Source organism: Haemaphysalis longicornis, unplaced genomic scaffold (assembly GCF_048455015.1).
Source record: "Haemaphysalis longicornis isolate Haplotype H1 unplaced genomic scaffold, Haemaphysalis longicornis Haplotype H1 scaffold_11, whole genome shotgun sequence".
In the NCBI taxonomy this organism is placed as follows: domain Eukaryota; kingdom Metazoa; phylum Arthropoda; class Arachnida; order Ixodida; family Ixodidae; genus Haemaphysalis; species Haemaphysalis longicornis.
This window is the reverse complement of record NW_027526214.1, coordinates 23183269-23210553: the sequence shown is the minus strand read 5'-3', so window position 1 is coordinate 23210553 and position 27285 is coordinate 23183269. Positions and strand designations below refer to the sequence as shown.

Genomic DNA, 27285 nt, shown 5'->3' with positions numbered 1-27285 from the left:
TTACGGCACTCCCATTCTCCGCACAGGATCGTTTGACGATTTCCACTACCGCATTGATGCTTTCGACATCTGAACAAAAAACAGCAATATCGTCCGCATAAGCTAAGAGTTTAACTTCTGCCCCATGCAGCCGAAATCCGTGTACGCTGTCGCTGCGTATAATACTTAAACAAAGTGATTGAATGTCGAGGGGAGGTGGGAGTTTTTTTAAAGACGATAGTCTTTCTTGGGCTCCTTAAACCCAGAAATTTTGGTCTGTCGGTATGTCTGTATGTCTGTCCGTCTGTCTGTCTGTGACTCTATTGAGCCACTCGGCTAAAGCAAAACAATGCCTGCGTAATAGTCTTATATAGTCACAGCTAAATCTACCCGTCTATGTCCGGTGTAATGTTTACACTTCTCAACATTGTTAAAGAAGAACAAGACATTACGCAAATATAAGACAACAAATCAATGCAGAAGTGATATTTGCAGTGTTCCTTTATAAAAATTCAAACAGGCTTCACTTTTGCGAAATTAAATACTTCATCAATTGCAGAAAAAGAATTCACTCCGCCGTCGCCTGCTGTCGCCCACGCCACTATAGCTTCTGGCGCCATTTTAAGAAAACAACCGGCAACAGCTACGCAAGGTTCCACTATATAGGTTCCACGTTCTGCTTGCAACTCACGTGGAGTAGGGAAACGCGGTTCTATAAACGTTGAAGTAGGGCGCATCGATTAACGCGCGTCTTCGCCGTACGGCAGCGTTCGCATCGAGATTCCCGGTTTGGAGCACTCGAACGCGGGAAATTTAGAATGATTTAAGCAAACATTTGGCGTCTTTACCTTGGGAGGAGCGCGACGCAAGAGGAACAACATGAGAGGTGAGTGGTAAAACGAAGGGGAGCATTTACTTCGCAAAAGCCGATGCAGACTATCGTCTTTTGACGGAATTTGCAACGAAAGGAGCAGATACGCGGCCAATTTTATTCCTGGCGAGGCTTAGTCCTAGCGAGTGTCCCTTAGGTGGTGAAGGCGCGCCAGGTAATCTTGAGCCCTAGTGGTGGTCAGGAGCTCTAGCTCGGTTGGGGAGCTCCCAGTCACCTCCAGCCAGGTAGTGGCAGATTTGGGTAAACTGAGAGGTGTTAAAGAGGGGCATTCCCAAATGGCGTGTGGCGTTGTGTCTCGAGCGCCACATGCCGGGCAGTTTAGGTGGGGACATAATGTAGGATAGATGTGGGGGAGGACGTGTCTGATGGAGAGGAAATGGGTCTGTAATTGTCGCCATATTCTGTCTAGGGCTGGAGTATCGCCCCCTCTCGTGGCTTCAACAGATGTCAAATAAAAAATCAAAACATCCCCCTCGCGCGGGGCACGATCCAAATGCAGAGCATTTCCGCGGGGGGCGCGCCTGCAAGTCCTATGGATTACGTATTGGTTGTTGTTGTAATTGTCTTCCAGCGTAGACATTGTCGATGAAGTCGATGGTAAAACGTGCCGTGAACCCCCTGCCGCGGCTATGACGCAACACAATCCAACGCAATCCACTTTAATCCAAACCAATCCAAATCTAATCCAAGCCAACGCGGCGAAAGAGGGTGTTGCGCACGTCCCCACTTGTGCGCCCGAACCGAACGTGGGAGAGAGGCTGTTGCGAGAGGAGAGAAGGCGAGGAGGACGCGGGGTAGAGGGCCCACCTGTGGCCGACGGTTGAATGAGTCAACGATATAAAGCGCGTGCGTAGCCTTCCATTCCGTGTCGGCTTTGTGGAGCAGTCAGTAGAGCGCCGTGTACCTTGCGTTCCGCAAGCAGAGTCGTGGGATCGAAACCTGGCGCCGAAAGGTATTATTTTTTTATATAGTAGTAGGGGGAGCGATGCGGACTACGGACGCCAACGCGGGTGACATCGTGAGTTACTGAAATGCTCTGCATTTAAAATGGCAGATTGGTGCGTTGTAACCTGAGCTTGCAGCCGTATGCATTTACGGTTAAACATAAGAAAGGATCCCTGCACGCAAATGCAGATGGTTTGAGCAGGGCTTTCTCTTCCTTGGCGTAAAACGGCAATGATGCAGCTGTACAATGATTCTCAATTCATTCCCTTGCCTTTGCATATTGGAGGTGCTTATTGGCCGCCAGTTCTGTTTTCCTTGGAAGGGTGCTGGGACACTCTGCACATCATGGTCTGGCCTGGCCGCGCTCGGCGGTGGTTTGTAGCGCTTGCGGGGGCTTGCTTTCTTGCCTATGTCCAGGATCCTGGCCTTGAGCACATCTCCTACAGAAATCTCGCGACGCCACCAGTTCTCAGCCTCTACCTACAAGGGTTGACCTCTCATCAACTGAAAAGTCGTCAGACGCAACAAGGTCGCCTCGTGCTTCGTTCTACAAGTCTTCAGCGGTGCTCCTATGGTGCCTCTTCCGAAGAACTTTCTACTCAAGGGGCGGAAGTCAAGCGTGACGGGTTGCTGCGTGCTTTTAGCTCAACTGGTGAAATTTAGGAGGGAAGCACCCCCTCCCCGTCCCCAATGCATTCTTGCGTTCTTCCGGCGGGAGGAGCTGTTGCGGTGCAGCGCAAGCGTACATTCAATCTGGCCAAGCGTCTGCACTGGAACGGTCGTGTTAAAACCAGTCATACCGGCCGATAGCTGTGGCGCTAGAGCGCAGGTGTGTTTGTGTGTGTGTAAGTGAGTTCAATCAGCGTCGAAGCAAGACCAGTCGTTCCAAAGCGTCTGCAGTCGAGCGCTCGTGTAAGAAACGGTGACGCCAGCGAGAACTGATCGGCGTTCTCGCGTCCCGCAGCGCACGTGGAATAACTATGCTCGTGCTGTTTCCCACTCTCCCTCGCGACCGCGGGGCTTAAAAGCAAACGCGAGCTCCGCCGCTGGGGTCTTTTCTCTCTCTCCTCTCGGCAAGTGAGCCGCAATAACCGTGGCGTCTTCCGCGTCCGGCGTCGACTTTCTGCGTCGGCATGGAGCCCGGCTCGGCCAAAACGTAACACCATCAGTGTTTTCGCCTGTTTTAGATGCAGAGCATCTGATTGACTCGGCTTGCCCCTCCGGCGTCGTCGTCGGCGGCGGCGACGTTGTCCACCCCTCCCCCATTATCCTCGCCGCGCCAGCTGCGCTCTCCGCCGCTCACCCCCTCTCCTCTCCGATAGCAAACACTCTCTCGCGAGGAGAATTGGATTGGATTGGATTGGATTGGCTTGTACAGGATTGGATTGGATTGGATTGGATTAAAGTGGATTGTGTTGAATTGTATTGCGTCATAGCCGCGGCAGACGCGCTGGGGCCGGCGCATGTGCAGTACTCTCTCTTCCGCGGTTTCCTCTCCTTCGGGCGCGCTGCGCATATAACCTGTGTGCCGTTCTCCGGCGAAGCAACATCCACGCTTCGCTCAAACACCTAGAGCCCACGCCGCTTTACAACTACGCCAGCGTCGTCATCGACTGGGACCGGCTTACGCAGTCCCCTCAAGGTTATCCGCACTATAAAACGCGGTCCCTTCGCCGCTCCGTCTATGCGTCGCATCTACACAGGGGTTCCCGCAAGGGGAGGTGGGAGTTCTTTATGTTCATTTCATGTTCATTATTACCCTATGTCGCCCGCAATATTCTGTAGCCGTTTGAAGCTGCAGAAGATTGCACGCGATATTCTGTAGCCATTTGAAGCTAAAGAGTATCAGCAGTCATCGTAGCCGGGGTTGTTTTCTACGGCTTCGCGAAGTAGTACCAAAATTAACATTGAAACTTGAAACACTCACTGTAAAAATTCTCTGAAGAAAGGGCACGAGAGAAAAAAAAGGATATCGACATTACATCGAAACATTTCCTATGGGTTTTTTCACCTGGACGACAAAGAGACAACGGTTGGCATGATTCATATTGCATTGCTGCTTTACATAGTTGCAATCTGTCTCTGGCAGATGGAAGATTTAGGTGTCCTACCACAAGCACCACCGAAGAAATCTTCTGCACAAGATCAATTTGAAGATCAACACAATTGCCCAGTACCCATGTAACCAACGGCAGAAAACATTGACTTTGCGTTTCCTATAAAATGCTTAAGGCGTAATCCTTTTCTTCTGCACCATAACCGTGGTTTTTACTGCATATTTGTTTCATAATTACCAACTTTTATGCATACTGCGTGTGCATTTGTTTGTGTGCAATCCTATTGTAACAATGCATGTTTCTGCTTCTCGTACAGGGATGATGCACGGAGTGAGAAACTTTTAAGTGCGAATGCACTTCTTAAGCGAGCCTGAATCGTCCGCTGCCGTAGTCCGCATAGCAACAGCTGCGGGTGCGCGCGCTCCTCGTCTTCCTTAGCAACGGGGGGAGATGGGCGCGCGCTGCCTGGCCGCTGACATGGCACATACCCACGTGGGGGATTGTTCCGGAATCGGGCGTGAGAAGGGCTAATGCACCCGCTTAAAGGAGTACCGACACGAAATTTCAAAGATGGGCGCGCGCTGCCTGGCCGCTGACATGGCACATACCCATGTGGGGGATTGGCCAGGAATCGGGCGTGAGAAGGGCTAATGCACCCGCTTAAAGGAGTACTGACACGAAATTTCAAAGCTGAGATCCGCTCTAGCAATCAAGTACAACGACAACACAAATAGGTGTCTGTGAATAAATGCATCTTTCTTTCTTTGTAGTTGTGTGTGTGTGTGTGTGTGTGATCTCTCTTTCGCGAACATTACCGAACCACGCAAATTGAACTCGTGCATTCGCACTTTCACATTCTTCCCCTCGGGGAAATGCGGGGATTTGTTTTTTGACCTGCGATTTGGCACTGCTTGGTCCTGGTCTCTTAGTTTCCTGTGCTAAAAAAATCAGAAACAAAAAGAAATAAAATAAATTTTTTTTTCTTTTAAAAGAAACAAAAATAAATGCATTTTGAAAGTTGAACTCACGACTCTCATTCTCATACATAAAGAGTAACATAACGAACTCCGTACAGCGGCCAACCTTCTCAAAGTTTAAAGATAAACATCACGGTAGCTTTTATACTAGTGGCGAATATATACAACACCTGCATAACTCAATTTTGGTGTATTTCAAAAATTAAACCCATGTCAGTTATTTTATTGTCCAATTACCTACTGGAGAAAGATTCATAAACAATGCGCCACTCTAGCCAGCCAACACACTACATTTTAAGTACGGGTCCAATTTCCCATGAACCGGGCTTAGGAACTATAACTGAAAAAAAAAAATGAACAAAACATAACCCCCGACTTAGCTGTGTACCGCAATGTTTGATATGCGCTTTTTTGTGAATTAGGTATCCATTCGTGTCTTGCTGCGTAGTACCGCGCTACAAGCTTTGCCCTGGCATAACCCACAGCTTGGTGGTGCATACAAAGACAGAAAAGTATGAATTCTAATAGTGCAACTCCTCGGCTTCTCTCCAGAAGCTCGTTAAGAAGACCATCAAGAGTTCGTGGACGTAACTCGTGGAAGAAAATGTTCTTACCGTAGACTGTGTGCCTAGCACAGATGGTTATCACGTGCACTCCGGGGATCGTTCGGGACTCCAGTAAGCTTTTGGTTGTTTTAATGTGAATGCATTTATTAGCCGGGGGTTGTCTTGCTCCGTTGGCCGGCGTGCGCCTGCATTCCTCCTGCGAGAGCACGCGTGAGCGCGCGCTTCGTAGTTCGGCCTTCGTCGTCGTCGTCGTCGTAAATGCGAATGCATTTCTTAGTCGGGGGTTGTCGTGCTCCGTCGGCGTGCGCCCGCAGGTGTTATCTCTCCGCGCTCCTCCTCGCCCCTAGCAACAGCTGTGGCGCGCCTAGCAACTGGAGCAGGTGGTAGCTCGGGCGGGAGTAGCGGAGGGCGAGGGGAGAGGAAGAGTGGCTCGGGCGTGTGGGGGCACTCGCATCGCAGAGCTCGGGCGGAGTAGCGGAGATTGAGTGGAGAGGAGGAGCGCGCTCGGGCGTGTGAGGGCGCTCACATCGCGGAGCTCGGCAGGAGAGAGAGCTCGCGTGCGGGGCGGGCGTGTTGCGCGGGTTTATCTCTCCTCTCCGCGTACTCTCTCTCCGCTAGCTGCGCTCGGAAAATGTATATAAATGCAGTGGAGCGCACGCCTCTTTCCGTTACTGCTTGCCGCAGCGCACTCATGGGTGCACCCAGTGCATTCGCATTTCCGCACGATCCCCTCCGGGAAGGTGGGGGGAGTTTTTTTTACCTTGACTTCCAACTGGTACGGTTTAGGGGGCTTCGGTACGGGTGGCTTTTGCTCTGCCCGGTGCTCCACCTGTGCTCTACTCAGTCCTGTGCTCGGCTGTTGTTTTCTGCCCTACCCAGGCGGCACAGAAAGTGTGCCCGAAGAACGGCCCGTCTGTGGCCGCTTTCTGGCATGTCCGGCCAGCATCCAGGTTCTGGCAGCCACTGATCATGCGTTGAACGGCCAACAATCGGCAATCAGCGCTTCGGCATTTTCCCGTCCGCCCGTGTCCGGACGCACAACGCCAGCTAACCGGCTGCCAGATATTCAGTTCTCTTACGGCTGCCGATGTTGAGAAAGAGAACGGCCGAAGTACGGCCTTAGGGCATCCGTTTTTTTCTTCGGGAAGTGGTAATCGGCCGAAGCACGGCAAGCGACCGGCCACAGAATATGCGTATTCTTGCGGCCGTTGGTGCTCGAAAGGAGACCGGCCGGAGCGCGGCTGCCATGCATTCGTTGTTTCAACGGTGAACCGCGCGTCCGGCGGTAGAATATTCGTTTTCTTCGGGCGGAAGTCAATTCCCCCACAAATGGTCATTTCCACTCTGAGTACTGTTCTCTATTCGGGCATGGTTTATTGCACATCTTAAATATTCCCGAAATGAGGTGCCCTTCCGTATGCCAGAGAAGGTCATGGAAGCCTGTTTAAAGATGCGGTGGCTTGTCATGTTATTAAGTGCAAGAAAAGGTTAAGCGGAGGGCTAGGTGCTTGAGCTCTACTGGGACTGGCAGACAGACAGACAGAACTTTTTGAGGTACAGAAAATCTGCGGCCGTATTAGTGACTGCGTCCTACGGACGGGAGCGGCACTTGACCGGTGGGCGAAAGTCCTTGTACCTTCTACTCTCTCCCAACAGCCTGCACAGCCCTAAGTGGAGTGTCGCACTATTCTTTTTTAGGGTTTCTTCGATTCTTCTGTAATATGGTCACCGCGCGGTGACACATGGCATTGCTAGAGCTTGTGGTTTAAGGAGCGCATGGTGCTACTACATTTTGTGCAGTGTGGCTGGATGTCGTGAGCGAAGTCGGTAATTATGCTTCTGCTTGGAGCTGGATGCCCTGATGAATGGTTCATTCTCTACGCAAGTACTCCCTCCTGCATCAATAAATGTAGTTAAGTAGTCCCGGCTTCACAATGTAGTCCAGTAGGGGCTGGTATTGGGACCGTGCCACCAGCGGTTAAGGTCAGGTGGTCTTCCTTGCTGGTACCCGAGGTCCCATATGTGATGAACAGGTGATGCCTGAAGACCCGACCATGGAGAAACTGAAACCTCCATGAGGCCTTTATCGCTGGGGTCTATGCTGCGCCCACGAAGATTTTCCGAAGCGCCACTTCATCGGGGGCTGCTAACGGAGGTCTCAGGGGTTTACTTCATCTGCGGATGCGGCGGCGTGACGGTGGCCGGACAAGGGGCGCCCTACGGCCTCGCCGGCTGCTTCTCCGACAGTATCCGCTGCTAGCGATGGACGGCGTGACCCCGCAACACATGTTCGGCTGAGGGCCCCCTCCACCTCGCCAGTGACCGAGATCACGACTCTCTTGACACATACCGTCAATCCCAGCGACCTCAGGGTCAATCCTGTGACATTGAGGCTGTCGCGTGCGGACCTCACTGTCAATTTGAAATTAAGAGACAATTTCGAGAAGTTCGAGCAGGCCATAACGGGTATGCCGGTCACGTGATCTTCTTTAGAGGGGAGAAAAGCCATAAGGCGTCTCCCACAACCACAAATCTGCGGTGTGGGTTACTTAATGATGCCGGCTATGCTTGTCAGCCAATTGAATGTGCAGAGCGACCTAACCATTTCAGTTGAAACATTTTGTCACCGTACGGAACTTACAGAGAAATTTGGGACAAAAGCTCATATTGGTGAAGTGTCACCAAGTGTGTATGAGATTTTGAGGCAAAACAAGAACTTTCATATTTGTTGGACTTGTTGCTTGCTTAGTGTGAATCTTTACGCCCGAATAGGACTCAAGTGCTCCCCACGTGGTCATGCGACGGTGAGATGCGAAGCTATCCACGCAATTTGTGATAACTGTACGGGTAAACACGACCCGTTGTCGTGCACGCGTGCCGAGCCCGCCAACTATGCCGGTGCGATAAATAAAATGACGCGATACAATTTATTACTTCAGCGCTAGTACGTGAACCTCTTTTGTGCATACGTAGCTCCTATGTGTGCGCTTAATGATTAGGCGATGTGACGGGGCTTGGTGGGACATTTGCTTGAGCTGAATTGCAGATTTGTAATTATTTCGATTCTCTCTTCAGGGATTAAATTTGTGCAAGCCAATCTTGATCACGCTCGAGCAGCTTCAGAGTCATTTTACTACATACAAATTCAGGCTATAAACTTCGTCTTTCTCGGTGACTCCTATGACCGTTTGTGTAGGTTGGCGGGCCTTCCCCTTACAAGGGTGGACTTCTCTCATCCGATAGAGCCGAAAGTATTACTACTCACACAGTTTCTCTGTGTTGATTTTTCCCGGTGCTTGTTTTACCTTGCGCAGGGGTATTTAAATTTCGGCGCAGTCATCTTTGTTTGTACTATTGGCTGTGTATGTTACACCGTCCGTACTAATATCCCAAATTTAAGGCGTGTGAAACGATTTTTTGATGGCAAATTTCGATCATCATGTAATTATGACTTGAGATATCAATGCGAATATCCCCGGTTTGAGGCTGCCTCATGGATTTTCGTGCAAACTAGGTGAATAATATTTGATGGCGAATGATTTAAACAAAATAAACGATGCAAGGTCGCCACCCACATACGTAAAAAAGTACTCGGAGGCATGGTCTGATCTTACTAGGTTATCGTAACTTTGCAGGGGTTTTGTGGTCACTTGGGGAGTATACGAAACACCTATATTACTGGATCATCGATACGTTGTGTTTTCCTTCTGTTCGCATAAACAGGTTCCCCTGAATATGGTAGTTCTGGTGCTCAAGCTATGCTATAGACGTCGAGGTTAAGAGGATAAGACGCCGTCATGGTTCCTGGCATACTTGTTTTAAGACAATTTTGTAACAATTTTTTATTGTATCTTATTTCATTCGTTTTTTTGTTTATCACTACCACAAATTCCTCATCCCGAATTCACGTTGGCTGCAATAATTTGGTAATTGGCATCCGCAACTGCGATCTGCTTCGATGCGTCTATTCCGGGTGGCGTGCGCCATGAGCGTGTCTGATGGATAGGAATCCCTCTCATGCGCGCATTCAACACGGGCTGGGTGAGTACTTGCTGCTCCCCATGCGCGTCGACCGAAATGTCGGAGGAACAACTGGGTGACAAGGCATTCATGGTCTGGTGGTATATTTAGGTATTGAGGCTGAACAAGGATTCCTTAAAAGTTAAATGATTCTGTTAGCATGAAGCAGACACTTGAAAGCGGTATCGGGTGGTTTTAGTTTGTGCAGTATTCAAAAAGTGGCCAGGATGTACGGTGTGGATAGAATTTATTAAGTCACGCTTCACAGGTTAATTCACAAGCATAGACACCCACGGGGAAGTTGAAATAATTATTTGAAATGGTACGATGGACAACAATCAAAAGAGGGCCGTGTTGCAAAAATGTTTATTTTTTATAATTTTGGACAACCAATTTCTCTTTGTGTGAAGTGTAGCCACCAATCCCTAGGAGGTGTATGTTTCAAATAAAAATATTTAGGCAAAAGGATAAGGGTCAGTCTCCTCTAAAGTGAGTGTTCTCTCTTTAATCGCACTTTTGGGATGTTTTTGGTTTTTGGTTAGCAAAGGGTTGGCTTTTGGTGTCCTAATGGCAGGATCCGTGAAGCCTGTGCTCGGTGGGATGGCTCTATGCAACTTTGTGAGGCCTTTGTTGAAGTGACCTGCAGGGGAGTGTTTGCTACCTCCCCTGACTTTGGCTTAGTCTTTCGAGATTTTTTGCGGTGTGGTTAGCGGCTGGCTGTCTTGGGGCAATTCTACGAGTGGAATGCTTGGTGAACGCCTTACTATGCTACGGTGTGCACTGAATCGTGGGGCTAGCTATCCCCTGTTGGCATCTCAGTGACTGTTGGTTCTACAGGCTAAGGAGATGGACAGTACTGACGGACATAGAGGACATGCCTTGGTGGTGACTCCTGGGGCTATGAACTGTGTTCTCTGGACAAGCGCCAGCATTTTTTCGGCTAAATAAACTGTGTGTGGGCTGCAGATGCAGATCAAGTGAGGGTCTTCTGCGGGACCAGTGGAGAAATACGAAATGTTTTCCCTTCTCTGTCGCAATACACTTCGCTGTGGTGCAGCTCCTTGGGACTGGTGTTAAGAGCCTTCAGCTTGCTTGGTACATCCAGGCCATGGACGGGTGGAGTGCAAAAGTGGCGCTATGACACCAACAATAGTGATGTGCCCTGATGAGTTTTGTTTGGGCCTCTGAAGTATGGACTTCGGTATTGTTTGCGGAGTCTGGGAGGGCAGTTGAATGCGGTGCGGTGTAGAGTGGTACTCAGAGACTTCGGTGCCGGCCACATCGAGACTTGTTGTTTGGTTCTTTCTTTGTTTCTCAAAAAGAAAGGGCGTAATTTTTGAACTATGTTGGCTCTTACTTCGTTTCGGGGCGGGGGAATCGGGGTGGCCTTGTTGAGGTACATAAGGGGACTTTTTGGGCGTCTTAGGAGTAGGGCAGGGAAGAGGGTTTAACGGTTCTTGTTAGTACAGCGTTTTTAAGAGGCATCTGTACTATTGCCCTAATGAATAAACAGGTGCTGGTCCTAGGGTGTGCTATCCTCCCTCAATCGAAAAGGAGCCTTTCTTTTTTATCGATTGGTTTTGTCCTAAAATTTTGTGGGTTCATGGCTCTCTTTTTATATTTTTCCAATCACCTTATACCTGTTATAGCTATGCTGGTGCAGGTATGTTACCATGTTCCTTTTATTTATGTTTGTTTTCAGGTAACGTAAATTTTTTGACGCCACATTCGCCCAGGAAGATGGTTATTTCAGTTGGCATCGGTTAGCCGAAAACAAGTCTTCACCCAATATTCGCGGCACGGCAAATATTATCGAGGGCGGCTGCTAAAGCCCAACCGGGTATTGGTCGGACAGAAATCTTTAAGCCTATTGCCCCAGCGGTACATACGGTTTCTCCAACAATAACTACTACAGGAGGTTTTGTTCAAGGCGGCAGTGGCAAATAGCTGACAAGGCGAAGAGGAGCAAGTGTCACTTTCGGTCCACTGTTTGAAAATGCATCCACTTGAACAACCCCAGCATTTGTAGTTGAAACAAGGGTACATTGTACCAGTGATATATGAAGAGTCTTTAAAGTCATGCCGTAGAGAGCTAGAAAAAATGTGTTGTAGACTTTAGAGCGGTAGATAGAGATGGACACTGGGATGCTAGATGTCCTTTTTCAAGCCATTGAAGCACAAAGCTTCAGTCAAGTTTTGTCAAGGATGGTAAGAAGGAGCGCTATGTTTAGCGGACATGGGGAGTATTTGGAACTCTTGTTGGTCGGGTGGCAGGTCTGAAATTCGTCGTGTCCGGCTGGGGCTGTCTGTCTGGCCACTGTAGGCTTGGTATTGGTGGTTTGGTGTTTCAATAACCTAGGCGTGGGAGTCGAAGGTCGAAATGGCTCAGGGTATAAAACATGAGTTACAATGTCCATATTTGCGGCGACGGTTGCTGGGTGTTGCGCTGCCTAAGTAGTGGCCGGGTCCGAATCGCCGAAGCTCTGAAGGGTGTAGTCTTTGCGATGAGTGCCCTAGGGACTGACTGGGCATCCAGAGATGAGCTTAAACTTCCCCAAGGAGTAGTTATTAGGGTTCTCTCCGTGGCTTGCGCAAGAAAAAAGTTTTTGTCACCACGTAGTAAGGATTGCTTTGCGCTGAAGTAATCTAGAAACACTTGCCTGAATATTTCCCACGGATGTCATTTACGGCGGGTTACGGGGTTTCCGATAAGCCGTTGCTCCACGAAGTATTATCAGGGCAAGGGCGAGTAGTATTGAAAGTTCGCACGAAGCCAGACTTCGAGTTCGCACAAACTCCAGATCCTGTGGGACACTGAAATGTTCCCATTCCCGCTGTGTAGGAAGCGATGCGGACAGGTCAGAAACAGTTGTGACTTCAACTAAGGCTGCAGCGCGTTGTGCAAACGAAGGGGCTACTGAAGCAAACTAATCAGCAACTTGGTTTTTGGCTGCATCGGAGCTCGGCGGAGGAGGCGCATTGACCATAGTGTATAAAAAAGTCTTCGAAAATGTCGTCTATGCCGAGGCAGTCGTGACGCGACATACGCGCTCATAGTAATTTCTCACAAAAATGTTCCCCTCCGAGTGAAAGTGGGCGCCTAACCACCAATGTTCATAAGTGCGGTGCACAAAAGGCTTCAGGCGTGACACGTGCACAATTTATGTGCTGTGGAAGCGACGGTCCAAGGGAGCTTGAATAGGCATTCCCCGATAGTTAATCGGGTGGCTTCGGGAATGACAATATACGTGCCTGTGAAAAGGTGGTGAAAATTTCTACGTAGTCCTAATCTTCGAGTGTGCGTTCAAAGTAGGACCACGTCACTAGGGCCAAACCTAACGGTACGGTGCGATGTGTCGCACCGGCCCTTGCGGTCGTGCGAGCTGGCTGGTGTTTGGAGACGAGCCACTCGAAACCAGTTGTCTACACGGGAGACGATCTGTTCTGAGACTGGGCTTTGGGTCGACAAGGTAGCCGTTAGAAACGTGATGTCCAGCATGAAGGATGGGTCGCGGCTATTACCAGAAAATATATAGAAAAGCCAGTAGTCGTTAAACTTCTGCATTATAGGCAAATGTAACAAGTGAAGTAACTTTGTCCCTGTTGGTGTGATCAGGCCGAATGTATATAGAAGTCATGTTAGTGAGGGAGAGTCTCCAGTGGTATCTTTCAGTAAGACGGTAAATCTTCGGGTGGTAGGAGGAAGTACTTTGATGGACTATGTTCGAAGTACCAAGAACGCCTTCAACAGTACTGCACAGAAAAGCTTCGCCACTATCACTCAAAAGAATACGAGGGAGCCCGTGGCGCAAGAGTATTCCTCGCAAGAAGGATGCGACTTCTATTGTGCAGCCCGAACGATTCGGCGCCACGAAACACTGCTGTTTGACGTCAGGAATACACGTATAGTCTGTAGCGGTGATATCCCTGTCTGAGAATCGGCAGGAGATCACCCCCGATGCTGATGATAGAAAGTCCCATCCTAGAATGAGTTCACCGGAGCAGTGAGATAACACTGTGCACTTATTATTGTTCCGAGGAAAAAGCAGCGGAATAAAATTTTTTCGGCGCGATTTACCATGGGGCTAGAGCCTTTTCCATGTCTGGTGTACGCCTACCGCCGTAAAAAACGAGAGAGAATAAGAGAATTTTCTCTCGCTCGTACAGCGGCCATCTTGCCTGACTTGTGACTTAACCTACTTACACTGCTCTACTGCAAATACCAGGCAATACACGTGAAAATAAAGCAAATGCAAAAGCTGGAAGAAGGAAGGCGCAAGCGGGGTTCATTCAGGCCGGACGCTGCATCTCTGTTCAAGTCAAGCGCCGACCGGAGCGGAGCTCATGAAGTGCGCTTGGAAGGGCCTAAGACGGGACGGAGACGGTTGACGTAGATATCTATCCCGTCCTCAACGTCTTTGTTTTCTCGGTACCTTGTATGGCCGTTGAACAATGGAGGCATCATAAAGAACGGAAGGGCCAGTAATGATTTTGTTTTCATGGGAACTGCCATCATTCTAGACAGCCGTGAACATGCGGCAGGCTGTTATTTCTGAGAATAATGTAGCAGTCATTCCTGTCTCTTCGGTATTCGGCGCTACATTACTTTGCATTGCGCATTTAGGGGCACTTTGAGCTCGCTTTTCGGAATTTCAGTCAACTGGGCGCTGTGTCATCCTGCGAGAACTTCCACGCTGATTTGAGCCAGGGTTCCTGCTTTCACTAAACAGAGGCTCGTTGGTGCCACTTCCAACGCTTCAAAGTCAAGCTCTTCTTTCCTTTGGGTAGGCAACAATATGCTCTGCCCTCCATACCTCTTTCGGATTCTGTTCTCCAGACTGTAGGATCGCTACACTACATGCCTGATGAAAATCTAGTTGGTGCCTGTTATACATGTGAACAGCCAGGACACATTCTTCGCGTGCGTTCTTGGTAGATGGGTAATGGCTGATGGAAATCAGGGTTGTGGCGGTTGTCGCATCTCACCGCTCCACTCATGTGTTCCCAATCCGTTTGATCGTGCCCAGAAATTTCCAAGATCAACCGACCATAAACGTCACATCACAAAGACAACGACGACAAAGGCGGGATCTTCTCACGTGACACAAGCCCACCCAGAAGCCTTGATGATGCCGGGCATTCGTCAATGTCCGCATGCTCACGTGCGGCAGGTATTTTAGGCTAACGCTTCTTTGCCAAAAAAGGTACTGTGCGTCTCGTTATCGGATGGTTTTTTCTGAATATTTTTTTGGTTACGCTAATTGACTACGCACAAGCCAAAAAATCTCTGCTGGCAAAAAACAAACTGGACGTCCCTGTGGGGGACGCACCGAAGACGCACTTCATGCGGCCACCGCGGAGCACCGACATGTGTGCCGTTATGGTGATGCCGCAAAAGGATGGCACCATGCTTCTCTGCACTGTGGAACTTTGGGAGATGCCCATTTTTCAGAGTCGCAGAACTTCTTATTTTCTCACTTTGCAGTGCGCGCTTGTTTTCTACTACAAAATGATCACGGTGGGTTTTTTCTGCAAATTTAAATACATCTGGAATGCATAACTGCCTCAACGTGCTACATAGATATTTCGTGTTTGTGCTTACGACATTTGACATAAAGAACTCCCCAAGCTTGTATCAGCCATTATTAAAACTTCTTCGTTGCGTGCATTACAGGCAAGAAACAGATAAGAATCAGATAGCAAACCTTTCCACGTACCTTTGATTAGCATCTGGTGCATATTGGAGACCTCTTTGACCACATCAAATGGACAGGTCACACCATTTATCTAAAGAAGGCGCGGCTCATGACGACCACGATCGACATTCTCGGATTCGGCGTGAAGGCAATTTGATAATAAATGTGATCACGTGGCTTTAAAAGCAGGCAGCACTCTTGGGTACGACAGCCATGTACAGCAGCTTGACATAACGGCTCGCGGGTATCACATTTGCTGAACGAGCTTATTAGAAAAGATTGGCATTGGCAAACAAAAGGCATTGCAGGCGCGGACATATGATTCATGGCGTGAAGGGCACCAGAATTTGAGAAGCACAATCTCTTAGAAACGTATGGTAGCGTATATGAACTTGGCACAGTGCTGATGCAAAAGTTTGATGGCGTGCTCCAACTGGTCCCGTTTGCTAGCCATACACTCATCACGGCTGCGCGTAGTTTCACAGTTACGGAACGCAAGTATGCAGCCTGAGCTTCTGCGCAAACAATTGTCTCGTATTTAGAGGTTACGTATTTTGCGAGTCAGACATGCTTTTGACATAATTTGGGCTGCACCCTTGCAGTGCCTATTTCTAAAGTTTGGTTCTATTTTTTATTATTCTCCCATAATAAATTTTGTACCTCGCTTAAAAAGTTCATGTTTTATAGAAATCAACTTTAAAGCCTGAAATGTTATGTTGACATATTTATGCGCTTATTATTTGAACCGTTTCCCAGCGTTCTTCGCACAAATGTCGTTTCTAGTAAATCCAAGTGGGATTGAATCGATAGTAGTTACCCAATAAAACTACGGAGAAGCATACATGAAAGTCAAGCCGTTACCACGAATCTGGCATTATACCACAGAACGCAGAAAAGGTACCTTCTTCTCACAAAACAAATTGAAAAGATTAAGGAAATGCTCACGTAGAACAGTGACTGCAGATATATAATGTGTGTAGGCCGTACGGTGGAAGCGTACGCACGTGAAAAGTAGCTATAAAAAACTATAATAAATAGCCTTCCTATATGTTGACTCTCTGTTTGTGAGTTTTATTAGTCAGCACACGTACAGTGGCTATATTGATGCAATGCTAAAGAACACTATTGAAATGAACTCTGTTCAAAGAAGGGAGTTTTCTCTCTTTTTAATGAAGGACCACTCTCGTATGTGATCATTTGTACTCGTAAATATTGTCATCGTCATCGTCATCACTGTCAGCCTAATTATAAGCCTACCAAGGTCGTATGCAGAACGAAATATTGTGGTGGTTTATAAACCACAGAAAGTCGAAGTCATCACAACTAGAGACAAAATAGTCACAGAAGCCGAAGAGTTCTATAGGGATCTGTGCAGTAGCCGGGACATCCAGGATAATGCCGAACGAGGAAGTAGTTCAGAGGAGATAGGAATCCCACCAGTAACAACAAAAGAAGTAAGAAAGGCCTTGAGACAATTGGAAGGGGGCAAAGCACCTCGGGAGGTTGAGATAACACCAAACTTCTAAAAAAAAGGCCGATGAATTGTACTTGAAAAACTGGCAAACCTATGTGCACCATGCCTAATGACCGCAAGTGTAACCGGAATCTTCTAAGAACATGAACATCATCGTAATCTATAAGAACGGGGACATGAAAAACTTGAAAAATTACGGGCTGATCAGGTTACTGTCAGTTGTCTACAAAGTTCTAACCAAGATAATCGGCAACAGAATTTCGGCAACTTTAGATTTCAGTCAACCTAAAGAAAAAGCAGGGATTCGTAAAGGCTATTCAAGAATTGACCACATTCACACAATTATTCAGGTTATACAGAAGTGTGCTGAATATACCGAACCACCATATAAAACCTTCTCAGATTATGAGAAAGCATTTGACTCGGTGGAAACCTAAGGAGTTATTCAGCCATTGCGGAACCAGGGTGTAGATCAGCTTTATGCAAGAATACTAGAGGATATCTAGAATGAATCCACAGCTACCATCGTCCATTATAGGGAGAGCAGTAAAATACCTATAAGGAAGAGCGTCAGAGAAGGAGACACAGTCTCTCCAATGTTGTTCAAAGCATGTTTACAAGAAGTATTCAGAACATTGTAGTGGAACAGGTGGGAGTAAGGGTTAATGGAGAATACCTCAGTAACCTCAGATTAGCTGATGACGTTGCAAAGCATGCTTTCCGAACTGGACACACAGAGTAGAGCCATGTCCCTGAAAATTAATATGCAGAAAACCAAAATAACCATCAATAAACTCGGGACAGAACAGCGGTTTGAGATAGGTGGTGACGCAGTGAAAGTTGTTAGAGAATATATCTACTGAGGCCAAGTTGTGATATCAGGTACAAACCATGAGGCAGAGATGAGTGAAATGATAAGAATGGGGTGGAGTGCATACGGCAGATATCCCCACATATTGAATGGCTGGCTATTATTGTCCCTGAAGAAGAAAGTGTATGAGTGCTGCATCTTAGCGATACTCCCATATGGGGCAGAAACTTGCGGGCTCACTAAGAGGGTTCAACTTAAATTGGGAACGGCTCAGCAGGCAATGGAACGGAAGATGATGGGTCTAACATAATGCCGCCCCGCTACACTTGTCTTCTTTAGGGATTCACTCTGTTAACCGTAATGACCAACGGTGATCTTGACTTCACATTACGTGCCCTGCCCAGCTAAAGTTAGGTGGTGAGATGAGATCAAGGAGTCAAGGGACTCTAACCACTATTTCTCTAAGCGTACTCAATGGTATTCAACCTATGGCTGCCGTGTCTATGGGTGGCTGAACGATAACTGTATGCAGATCGCCATGATACTGAACGTTTGGTTGTGATACCCTGGCATTTTTATAGTGTGCGCTCGCTGAAAAACGACATGATACGGTGGCGTCCCGATACAAAGGTTGCAGGAGTGAAACGTCAAGGTGCGAATATACTCCATCCTGAAGGTGACTAACACCTCATTTGTTTTTTGTAGGGTCGCGAGCGTCCTAGTTCGAGGATGAGGCAATATACAAATGGAAAGGGCGGTGCCTGTGTTTGTTTATTCAGGAGGCGCTGACGCTGGTTGTTGCACCGACACCACTTCTTGTTTCGTAGAGACCTTCGTCACTTTGGCTGGGCTCTGGAAAGGAGTAACATGATCAAAGCATCGTCGTGTATATATGGAGTCACCAAGACCAAGTGTACTTTCGCATTCGCCATGACCTTTGGCCAAAACTTCTTTCTCGGAAGGGGAGGGTTGTCTGGATGACAAATTACCAAAAAAGCTGGCACGGTCAGTGGGTGGGGCCTCTTTTTTTCTTCAGTGCTGAAAGCTTGTTTTCTTGAGATGCCGATTGTTCTTCAGATGCAGACGAAGCGACAGTTTTTGCAAAAGAATCCAGTGAATCAAATTTGCCTGGTATGCGATGCTCCAGTTGCCTGCGGAGGAAGAAGAGGTCCAATTCCTTTCTACTTAGGGTCGCTTGGAACTCGTGAACTCGAGCGCGCACCAAACGCCGTTCAGCTTCCGCTACGATGTTGTTGCCTTCAGGAGTGTGGACCGGCCGCTTGAGCTGGAGGCTGCAAGGCACGACGTCCAAGTCCCGGCAGGTCTTCGTAAATGCGAGGTGGTTCTTGTAGGATGACATGCTACCGGTGACGTTATGTAACGTTTTGCCAGCGCTGCTACTTATTGGCCGAAGTCGAGGCGTAAAGACTTGAATGGGAACATTTTTGACAGAACTCTGTCTGGTTGGCTTTTAAACGCGAAGAAGCAGATACACCAACCAAGGGCGTTTATTCAAAGCAGTCCCAACGTTTCGGAGCCAACTCGGTTCCTTCATCAGGGGTGACTATGTACGACAAGAAGCAGCGGTTATATGGTCTTCTTTTTCTTTTTTCTTACTGGAATCTTGCTATTGCGCGTCGGAGGCCGGGGGCGTAGATGGTGGGAAGGGCTCCGAGAGATTTGTTCAGGCCTTGCCGGTTCACTTGTATGTGCCAGGACTCAAGCAGTAATGTTTGTGAGTAATGGGTTTCGCCGTCAATCACATATGCGCCGTCAAATTTAATCCTGTGGTCAGCTTTTTTGCAGTGCTCGGCCAATGCACTGCGTTGAGTGTCGGACTTGCGAACGTCGTTTTTGTGTCGGCGGAGGCGTTCCGGGAAGTTCCTCGTCTCCCCAACGTAACCAGTGGGGAATAGTTGGCAAGCAATTTTGTAGACGACCCCTTGGGCTTTCTCTTTTGGCGGCAGCTCTTTAGGTCGAGGTCGCGGGATAACGTTTCACTCGTTCCTTTCACTTAGGGGAGAGAAATACGGGTGGGTGGGCGTGCGGGGAGGGAGGGGGGGCATCCGTAGCAGCGCTGGCAAAACGTTACATAAACGTCACCAGAAGCATCTCATCCTTCACAAACCACCTCGCCTTTACTAATACCTGCTGGGACTTGGACGTCGTGCCTCGCAGCCTCCAGCACAAGCGCCTGGTCCACACTCCTTAAGGCAACAACAACGTAGCGCAAGCTGAACGGCGTTTGGCGCTCGCTCAAATTTACGAGTTCCAAGCGACCCTTAAGAGAAAGGAATTGGACCTTTTCTTCCTCCGCAGGCAACTGGCGCATCGCATACCAGGCAAGTTTGATTCACTGGAATCTTTTGCAAAAACTGTCGCTTCGTCTGCATCTGAAAAACATCAGGCATCCCAAGAAAACATGCTTTCAGCACTTAAGAAAAAAGAGGCCGTACCCGCTGACCGTGCCAGCTTTGTTGGTAATTTGTCATCCAGATATCTCTCCTCTTCCGAGACAGAAGTTTTGGCGAAAGGTCATGGCTTTAACGTCACGAATACCCCGCCTCCTCTAGGAAAAATGGTGACTGCCAAGGAAAATGGGATTATGCGTATTGAGGCAGGCGTCCGAGAGGAAGTCGGACTGAAGGTGGTTGGCGTTCTGTCGATCATTTCTCGACAGCACCAACCGAACTTAAGCCCAGATAAAAGCGCCGCCATTCTGTAGCCTATAAGATGAAGATAATGTAGTCGTCCTCCATGCTGACTAAGGAAATCGTACCGTCGTGCTTGGCCGCTAAGCCTACCAAAGCAAATTTCAAGACCTCTTCAATTTCTCAACCTAAGAAAAACTGAAAAAGGACCCAACCCTACAAGTTCAAAGGGATCTGAACAAGCTCCTGGCCAACATTTTCAAGAAGTACCCCGATTTCCAAAGCCTGCGACTGATCTGCTGGAATGGCTCAGCGCCTGGTTTTTATGGGCTACCCAAAATTTACAAACCCGATGTGCCCCTCCGGCCTTTTGTGGACTTCACAAGTTCACCACTTCGAGCCCTGTAAAACTTGCTTCATCAAGTTATCTCCCCTATCGTCGGCAAAACGTCCACCCACGTCCACAACGACGGCCACTTCGTCGAACTTGTTTCCGAAGTACCAATCGACCATGGGAACAGACTCGTTTCTTTTGATGTCGTGTCGCTTTTCACCAGCGTCCCTTTTCCCTGGCCGTCGCAACCACCACAAGTGCCCTCGAGAACGACGACAGCCTGAGGTCCAGGACTTGCCTCACCGTCGGCGAGATAACGCAGCTTCTACAGTTCTGCCTGCAAAGCACAAATTTCTGCTACAAGCATGAGTATTTCAGGCAAGTAAGTGGGACTGCGATGTGGAGCTGCTATTTCCGTGACCACAGCAAATCTTGTAATAGAAAAAATTGAAAGGACCGCTCTGAAAAATTTTCCCGAAAAGCCCTAGGTGCTTCTGCGGCACGTGGACGACTGATTTTGTGTCATCGAAGAAACAACAGCAGAAAACTTTCTGTCGCACCTACATTTGATTGAACCAGCCATCTAAATCACCCTGGAAAAAAAAACGAACGAAACCTTGCCATTCCTCGACGTTTTGGTATAAAGAGAGCCAGATGAACTAAATTTCACAGTGTACAGGAAACCCACCCATACCGGCCGCTACCTGCAATACAATTCCTGGCACACAAATTCCCACAAATCATCTGTGGTGTCAGCTCTCCTACTTAGAGCCAGAACTATATGCTCAACAGAAGCGGACCGGAAGAAAGAAGAAAAAGCCGTAATCGCTGACCTGAAGAAAAATGGGTACACAAGCAACTTCATACGACGCGTCAAACGCCGTCTCCCTCAATCGGGCTGCAACCAAGAAAATTCTTCTGTACTGACGCCGCCGGTCAACAAACCCCATCCAGTATCCCCCGTCTGCTCCCTCCCTCTCCGCACGCCGACCCACCCGCATTTCTCTCCCCTATGTGAAAGGAACGTGTGAAACTTTATCCCGCATTCTTCGCAAGGAAGGCAATGTCGTCTCCCACAAGCCAGTGTCAACTCTTGGGCGGCTCATACCTCGACCTAAAGAGCGGCCGCCAAAAGGGAAAGCCCAAGGGGTCGTCTACAAAATTTCTTGCCAACAATGTCCCACTAGTTACGTTGGGGAGACCAGGAACTTCCCGGAACGCCTCCGCCGACACAAAAACCACGTTCGCAAGTCCGACACTCAACGCAGTGCATTGGCCGAGCACTGCAAAAAAGCTGACCATAGGAATAATTTTGACGGCGAAACCCATTATTCACAAAGATTACTGCTTGAGTCCTGGCACATACAAGGAAACAGGCAAGGCCTGAACAGATCCCTCAGAGCCCTTCCCACAATCTACGCCCACGGCTTCCGACGCGCAAGGGCAAGGTTCCAGTAACAAAAAAGAAAAAGAAAAAGAAGAAGACCCCGTATATAACCGCTGCTTATTGTCGTACATAGTCACCCCTGATGAGGGAGCCGAGTTTGCTGCGAAACGTTGGGACCGGTTTGAATAAACGCCCTCGGTTTGCGTATTTGCCTCTTCAAGTTTAAAACCCAACCAAACAGAGTTCTGTCATAAATGTTCACATTCAAGTGTCCTTTAGTGTTCGACGCCTCCAATGCCACGAAATATGGGGTCCAGAGGGTAGTGGTCCCCTAAATTACCAAAGTTGCATCTGTCGGCGAAGGTTTCTAGTTACAAATAGGCATTTGATCTCAGTCGTCCACACTTAAAATTAATCTGAAAACATGAAGCTCTCCGCTATTCCTTTCGAAATTAGGGTGAAAAATCCTTGAAAAGGATGCACGGGTTCTACGTAGAATAAATAACTGATCAATATTGTCGCGAAGCCAGAGAGGAAGCAGTTGTCTTGAATGAGAAACACGTTTATTGGAGCGAACTTGTACTCCCCTAACAACTCAAAAGAATATAGCGGCGGCGAAGCAGCGGTCAACAAAGTGACTTGCGTGGGCGAGCGTCGCAGAATCGAATGGCCCGGCGTCCACACTGCAGGCTTTTTATCTTCCGGCGCGCGTGGTTCTCGAAACGTCGATTCACGTCGAGAACATAGTAGATCCAAGAAGATTATTCTGGGCTGTTTATGTTACATCAGAATGCTCTGCCTATCACAACAGATAACACATGCGGCACAGAAAGAAAGAATGGAACTCGCGCTTCTCTTGGCGAAGAGATAACACAGACCGGCGCAGCTGGGCGGTAAAAGCAAAACGCAAATAAACAAACACAATGTATGGTTCGCGGCCTTACCCCCCCCCCCTCTAAGAGTGCATCGACCCTATGCGAACATAAGCGACAGTCCGAGCAAATGTAAATAAAAGTTCGTCATAGTCCGCAGAAAGGTGCCGGAGTCACCATCGGGGATCACTTCGTAGGTAAGTTGGCCAACACGTCGTAGAATCTGGTAGGGTCTAAAATACCGTCGCAAGAGCTTCTCACTGAGTCCGCGCCATCGGATGGGAGTCCAAACCCACACACAATCCCTTGGTTGGTACTCGGCGTTACGGCGTCGGAGGTTGTAGCGGCAAGCATCCACCAGCTGCTGGTCCGTTATACGAACTCGAGCGAGCTAAAGAAAAGTCCCAGGACACAAGGCAAACTTTCCAAGAAGGTAAAATGTCTGTAAAAGATGTTCTGTACACATCTAAAAACGATGCGCTCAGAGTCGAGGCTTGCTTTTTTTTATTGCGGAAGTTTGCTATTTAGCATAAGGGGAAATTAAATGTACAGATACACTCCGGATTCCCGAATTAATCGGAGCAGGGGGCCATGATGTGGTCCTTGTATCCACGCCATGAAGTCTGCGGACGTCCGGGGGGCGGGCCGCAGGTGGCGTTGTGCACATCGCGTAGGCTTCGCAGAGCAGGGCAACTCCACACCAGGTGCTCTGCTGTAGCCTGGTCAACTGGAGCGGGGCAAAAGGGGCAGGTGGAGTTGAACGGGGCATGGTATTCAGCAGAGCAGGACCTCTTCACAGCTGGCGTGAGGGCGACTCCAAGGCGAAGACGTCTGAGCAGGACCTAAGCTTGGCGAGACAACCCGCCAGGGAGATCTGTACCGCGCGAGGGTATGAGAGCGCGCGCGGTGCGCCGTAGACGTTCTTTTGCACTGGAAAGGCGAACACCGTTTGACGAAGGTGCAAGAGGAGCTGGATAGTGTACACGCACGGGGTGTGTTCCGGCATCTGCAGCCTGAATTGCGGGGTGGCTATTCCGTTGGCACCATGACACGCGCACACGACATGGATAAGTGTCCATTATGTCCTGGATTTCTAGCAGAAGTTCGTTGGACGTCAGAGTTTTACGAAGCTCTCGAACAGCTGCCGACGAATCAGTGTAAATTGCACACAGTCTCACTCTAAGTGAAGAGACCAGAGGAACGTATGGGCGATTTACAAACAGCGGAGATGTGGATGTATTGTTAAAGATCTGATAAAAAGGATGGTTATTCATCGATCAAATTTTAGAAGCATAAAGAAAGTCTATGTACGTCCGTTGGTTCTCAAGGCTCCACTTGTTACACTGGACATGCAGACTTTGCATCGGACTAGGGCGAAAAGCACCCGACGCAAGACGAAGCCCCAAATGTCACACTTGGTCAATCATTCGCAACGCTGTCTTAGCCACCAACAATACACCACACTGCCATTGTCCAAACTAGACCCAACAAAAGCCGTATGCAAGCGCAGCAGGAGTTCTTAGTCGGAGCAATTGGATTGGTGGGAGAGAACGTTAAGGATATTCATTGTTTTGAGAGATTTATGTTTGGGTTTCTTGATGTAAGGAATCCATGTGAGTTTGGGGTAAAACACAACGCCTAAAAATTTCTGCTCTTTCTTCACAGGAATGGGCACCTTCTCAAGAATGATCTCTGAGTGCGGATGGGCCCCACATTTCGTGGAGAATACAACGCAGGAGTTCTTTCCGGGATTAATTTTAAAAATATTCTTATCAGCCCAGCTGGAAAGTTTCTTGACACCAAAGTGGACCGTGCCTTCGCAGATGGTCATAATACATGATTTATAAAATATCTGGACGTCGTCTACATACATGAAATAGGAGATTGTAGGTGGCAATGTCTTACCAAGAGAGTTCATGTTAACTATGAAGATGGTGGAGCTCAACACGCCACCTTGCGGAACGTAATTTTCTTGCACGTAAACCTTTAAGAGTGCACAACCAACTCTTACTCGAAATGTTCTCTCCGACAACTAAGAAGGGTGTTTTGCATGTTACCCAAGGCACCAAATGACTTGAGGTCTTGAGATCATTAAGGATCCCGTAACGCCAAGCGGTGTCGTAGGTCTTCTCGAGGTCAAAAAACACAGTTATGCAATAGTGTTTATGAACGAAGGCATCCTTTATATATGATTCAAGAGCTACGAGTTGACCGTTCTCGGATCGCCCTGCCCTGAAGGCAGCCTGGAAGCTTTCGAGAAGACCAATGTACTCAAGAAAGTACACGAGCCTCCTGTTTGTCATCTTCTCAAGGAGCTTGCACAGGTACACTGTCAAAGCTATGGGCCGGTAACCAGCAGGAGAGAAAGGGTCCTTTCCTTCCTTCAGGAAAGGCACTACTATGGCCTCCCTCCAAGAGTTTGGGATGTCTCCCGAAAAGCAAATTTTATATTAAATATGTAGAAGTGCTTTAACTGTGTCTGCGTTTAGGTGTTGTATCATTGTATATGTGATGTCTGTGCCTCGAGCTGAGGGTTTACATTGGCTGAAAGCAGCCCTGAGCTCATGAAGTGAAAACTCTGAGAAAAAGATGTTGACGTATTGTTGTATGGTATAGCCTTTTTTTCGTCTGTTTCGTTTGTGTAGTGTGCTTAACTGGACACCTAATCAAAGTCTTGTGTTAGTGTGTCAGCCTGGCGTTCCAGTGTGTCCCCTGTTGCGCTGACCACAGGCAGGCTGCGTGTTTCTTGTCATTTTAGTTTGCGTATTCTTGTACAGAATTTTCGTGCGCCTGTGTAGGAGTTTATTGATGTTATGAAGAAACGCCAACTCTCTCGTTTTGCCTCACGGCGCACATGTTTTCCCAACGCCTTGCCCCACATGAACAAAATGAGGTTATCCGACATGGGGTGCCGACGAAGAATACCCCACGCCCTGTTCTGGCCCTCTCGCTCCCGCCTACTGTCCTCTTTTCACCACAGCCTCCTCTGGTTGCAAGGAGCACCAGAGGCGCGGGAATGGACTTTTTGGCGGCGTCGAGGATGTGCCCCGTCAGTAGTTGGGTAGCTTCTTCAATGTGTAGGTGTCAAATGGATGTGTGGTGTAGTTGCGATGTCTCTGTAAATGTAGTCAGTTATCTATTGCTTCGTTGAACCTGTTCCGGGAAGACGACTGCATGGGCCTTTAAATGTATATATTAGTGACGTGGGGAAGTGGTCACTACCAGGTGGGTCAGTGCCCACACCCCACTCGAGAAGCGGAAAGAGAACAACGGGGGACCAATTCCCAAGGCAAGGTATGAGTGTTTGTTGTGTCCTATATTCGCGTATGTGGGCTTATTTTCGTTGAAAAGGCATGCTCCTGAAGACGTATGAAATTTCTCTATCAGGCGACTGCGGGCAACCATGCGAGAAGAGCTCCAAAGAGGATTGTGGACATTAAGGTCGCCTGTTAGAATGTATGGTTCAGGCAGCTGGTCTGCCAGCGCCTTGAAGTCAGAGCACGAAAGTAGATGATCAGGGGGAATATACATGAAGCATACCATTATCAGCCTATTAAAAATAAAGGTGCAAACTGCTACAGCCTCAAGGACAGCGTTCAAAGTGACAGGGTGGCGTGCTAAGGATTTCCGCGCAATTATGACAACACCACCACAAGAGTGTGTGCAGCCATCCCTGTCCTTTCTGCAGACCATGTAACTATTGAGGAAATTTGTGTGTTAAAAAATACATGTGTTTCTTGTACACACATTACACTTGGCTGATTAGCGTGCAGAATCTCATACACGTTATCCATAGTTTTCAGAAGGCCTCTGCAGTTGCACTGAACTATGTTTTCTCTTCCCATTGTTAAGTGTTAAGAGCTACTGAAGTGTGACTATTTTCGTAAGGTCTTTCGGGGCTTAGACTCTTGGGAGGGGTTCCTTAACATTCTTCGGAGCTTTGAATGAAGGGACCCGTTATTTTCGCTGCAAGGCAGTAAGGAAAAGCCTTCTTTATATTTAGAAGGAATACCTTTCGGATTGGATCCCCGGACTTTGCACCCTTTTCGATGCCCTTCGTTCTAGCAGCGACCACCGGCATCGTCAGGAGCGCCCCGGGTTGCACAGGCGGTGCGATGCTGGTGGGGACTGCCCCGGGTTCCTCCGTCACCATCGCCTCTGTGCCCTCGAGTGTGCTTCGGGCCAGTGGAGAGGAAATAGTGGATGCAGCAGCATCCCCAACGGACGTGGATGCTACCACAGCCACTCCTGACTGAGGAGGCGGTGTGGTGACGGTTTGGGCGAGCGGACTCAACCCAAGGAAACTGGAGGGGAGGGCAAGTCCGGCTCGCGGTACTAGGTCCACACCAAAATCAAATGACGCTCCGCCCCCGGACGAGGCACGTCGGGGTACCGGCACCGCGAAAAAAAAAAGGCGAACCTCTTTCGCACCAAGGAAAGGTGATGTTCTCGGTCACCTTTATGTTTATTATTTCCTTTACCAGTTGAAACCTCGCATTTTCTGGAGTACGCCGCGTATGGGCCCTAACGGTTATTGCGGAGGGTTTTTAAGAATTATGATTATCTGTGGGATGGTCATGTTGGGCTCACTTGGCACAACTTATATGACTCCGATACAAGTTAC

The 27285-nt window shown here is 48.5% G+C and overlaps 1 protein-coding gene across 1 annotated transcript in view; it reads left to right on the top strand.

Annotated features, from left to right (window-relative positions):
- The window catches only part of LOC144160604 (uncharacterized), a 36514-nt gene extending 9597 nt beyond the window's left edge, over positions 1-26917 (top strand). Inside the window, exon 2 of the mRNA XM_077691845.1 lies at positions 26727-26917. Coding sequence (XP_077547971.1) covers positions 26727-26917 — 191 coding nt within the window. The remainder of the gene's footprint in view (positions 1-26726) is intronic.
- The last annotated feature ends 368 nt before the right edge of the window (positions 26918-27285 follow it).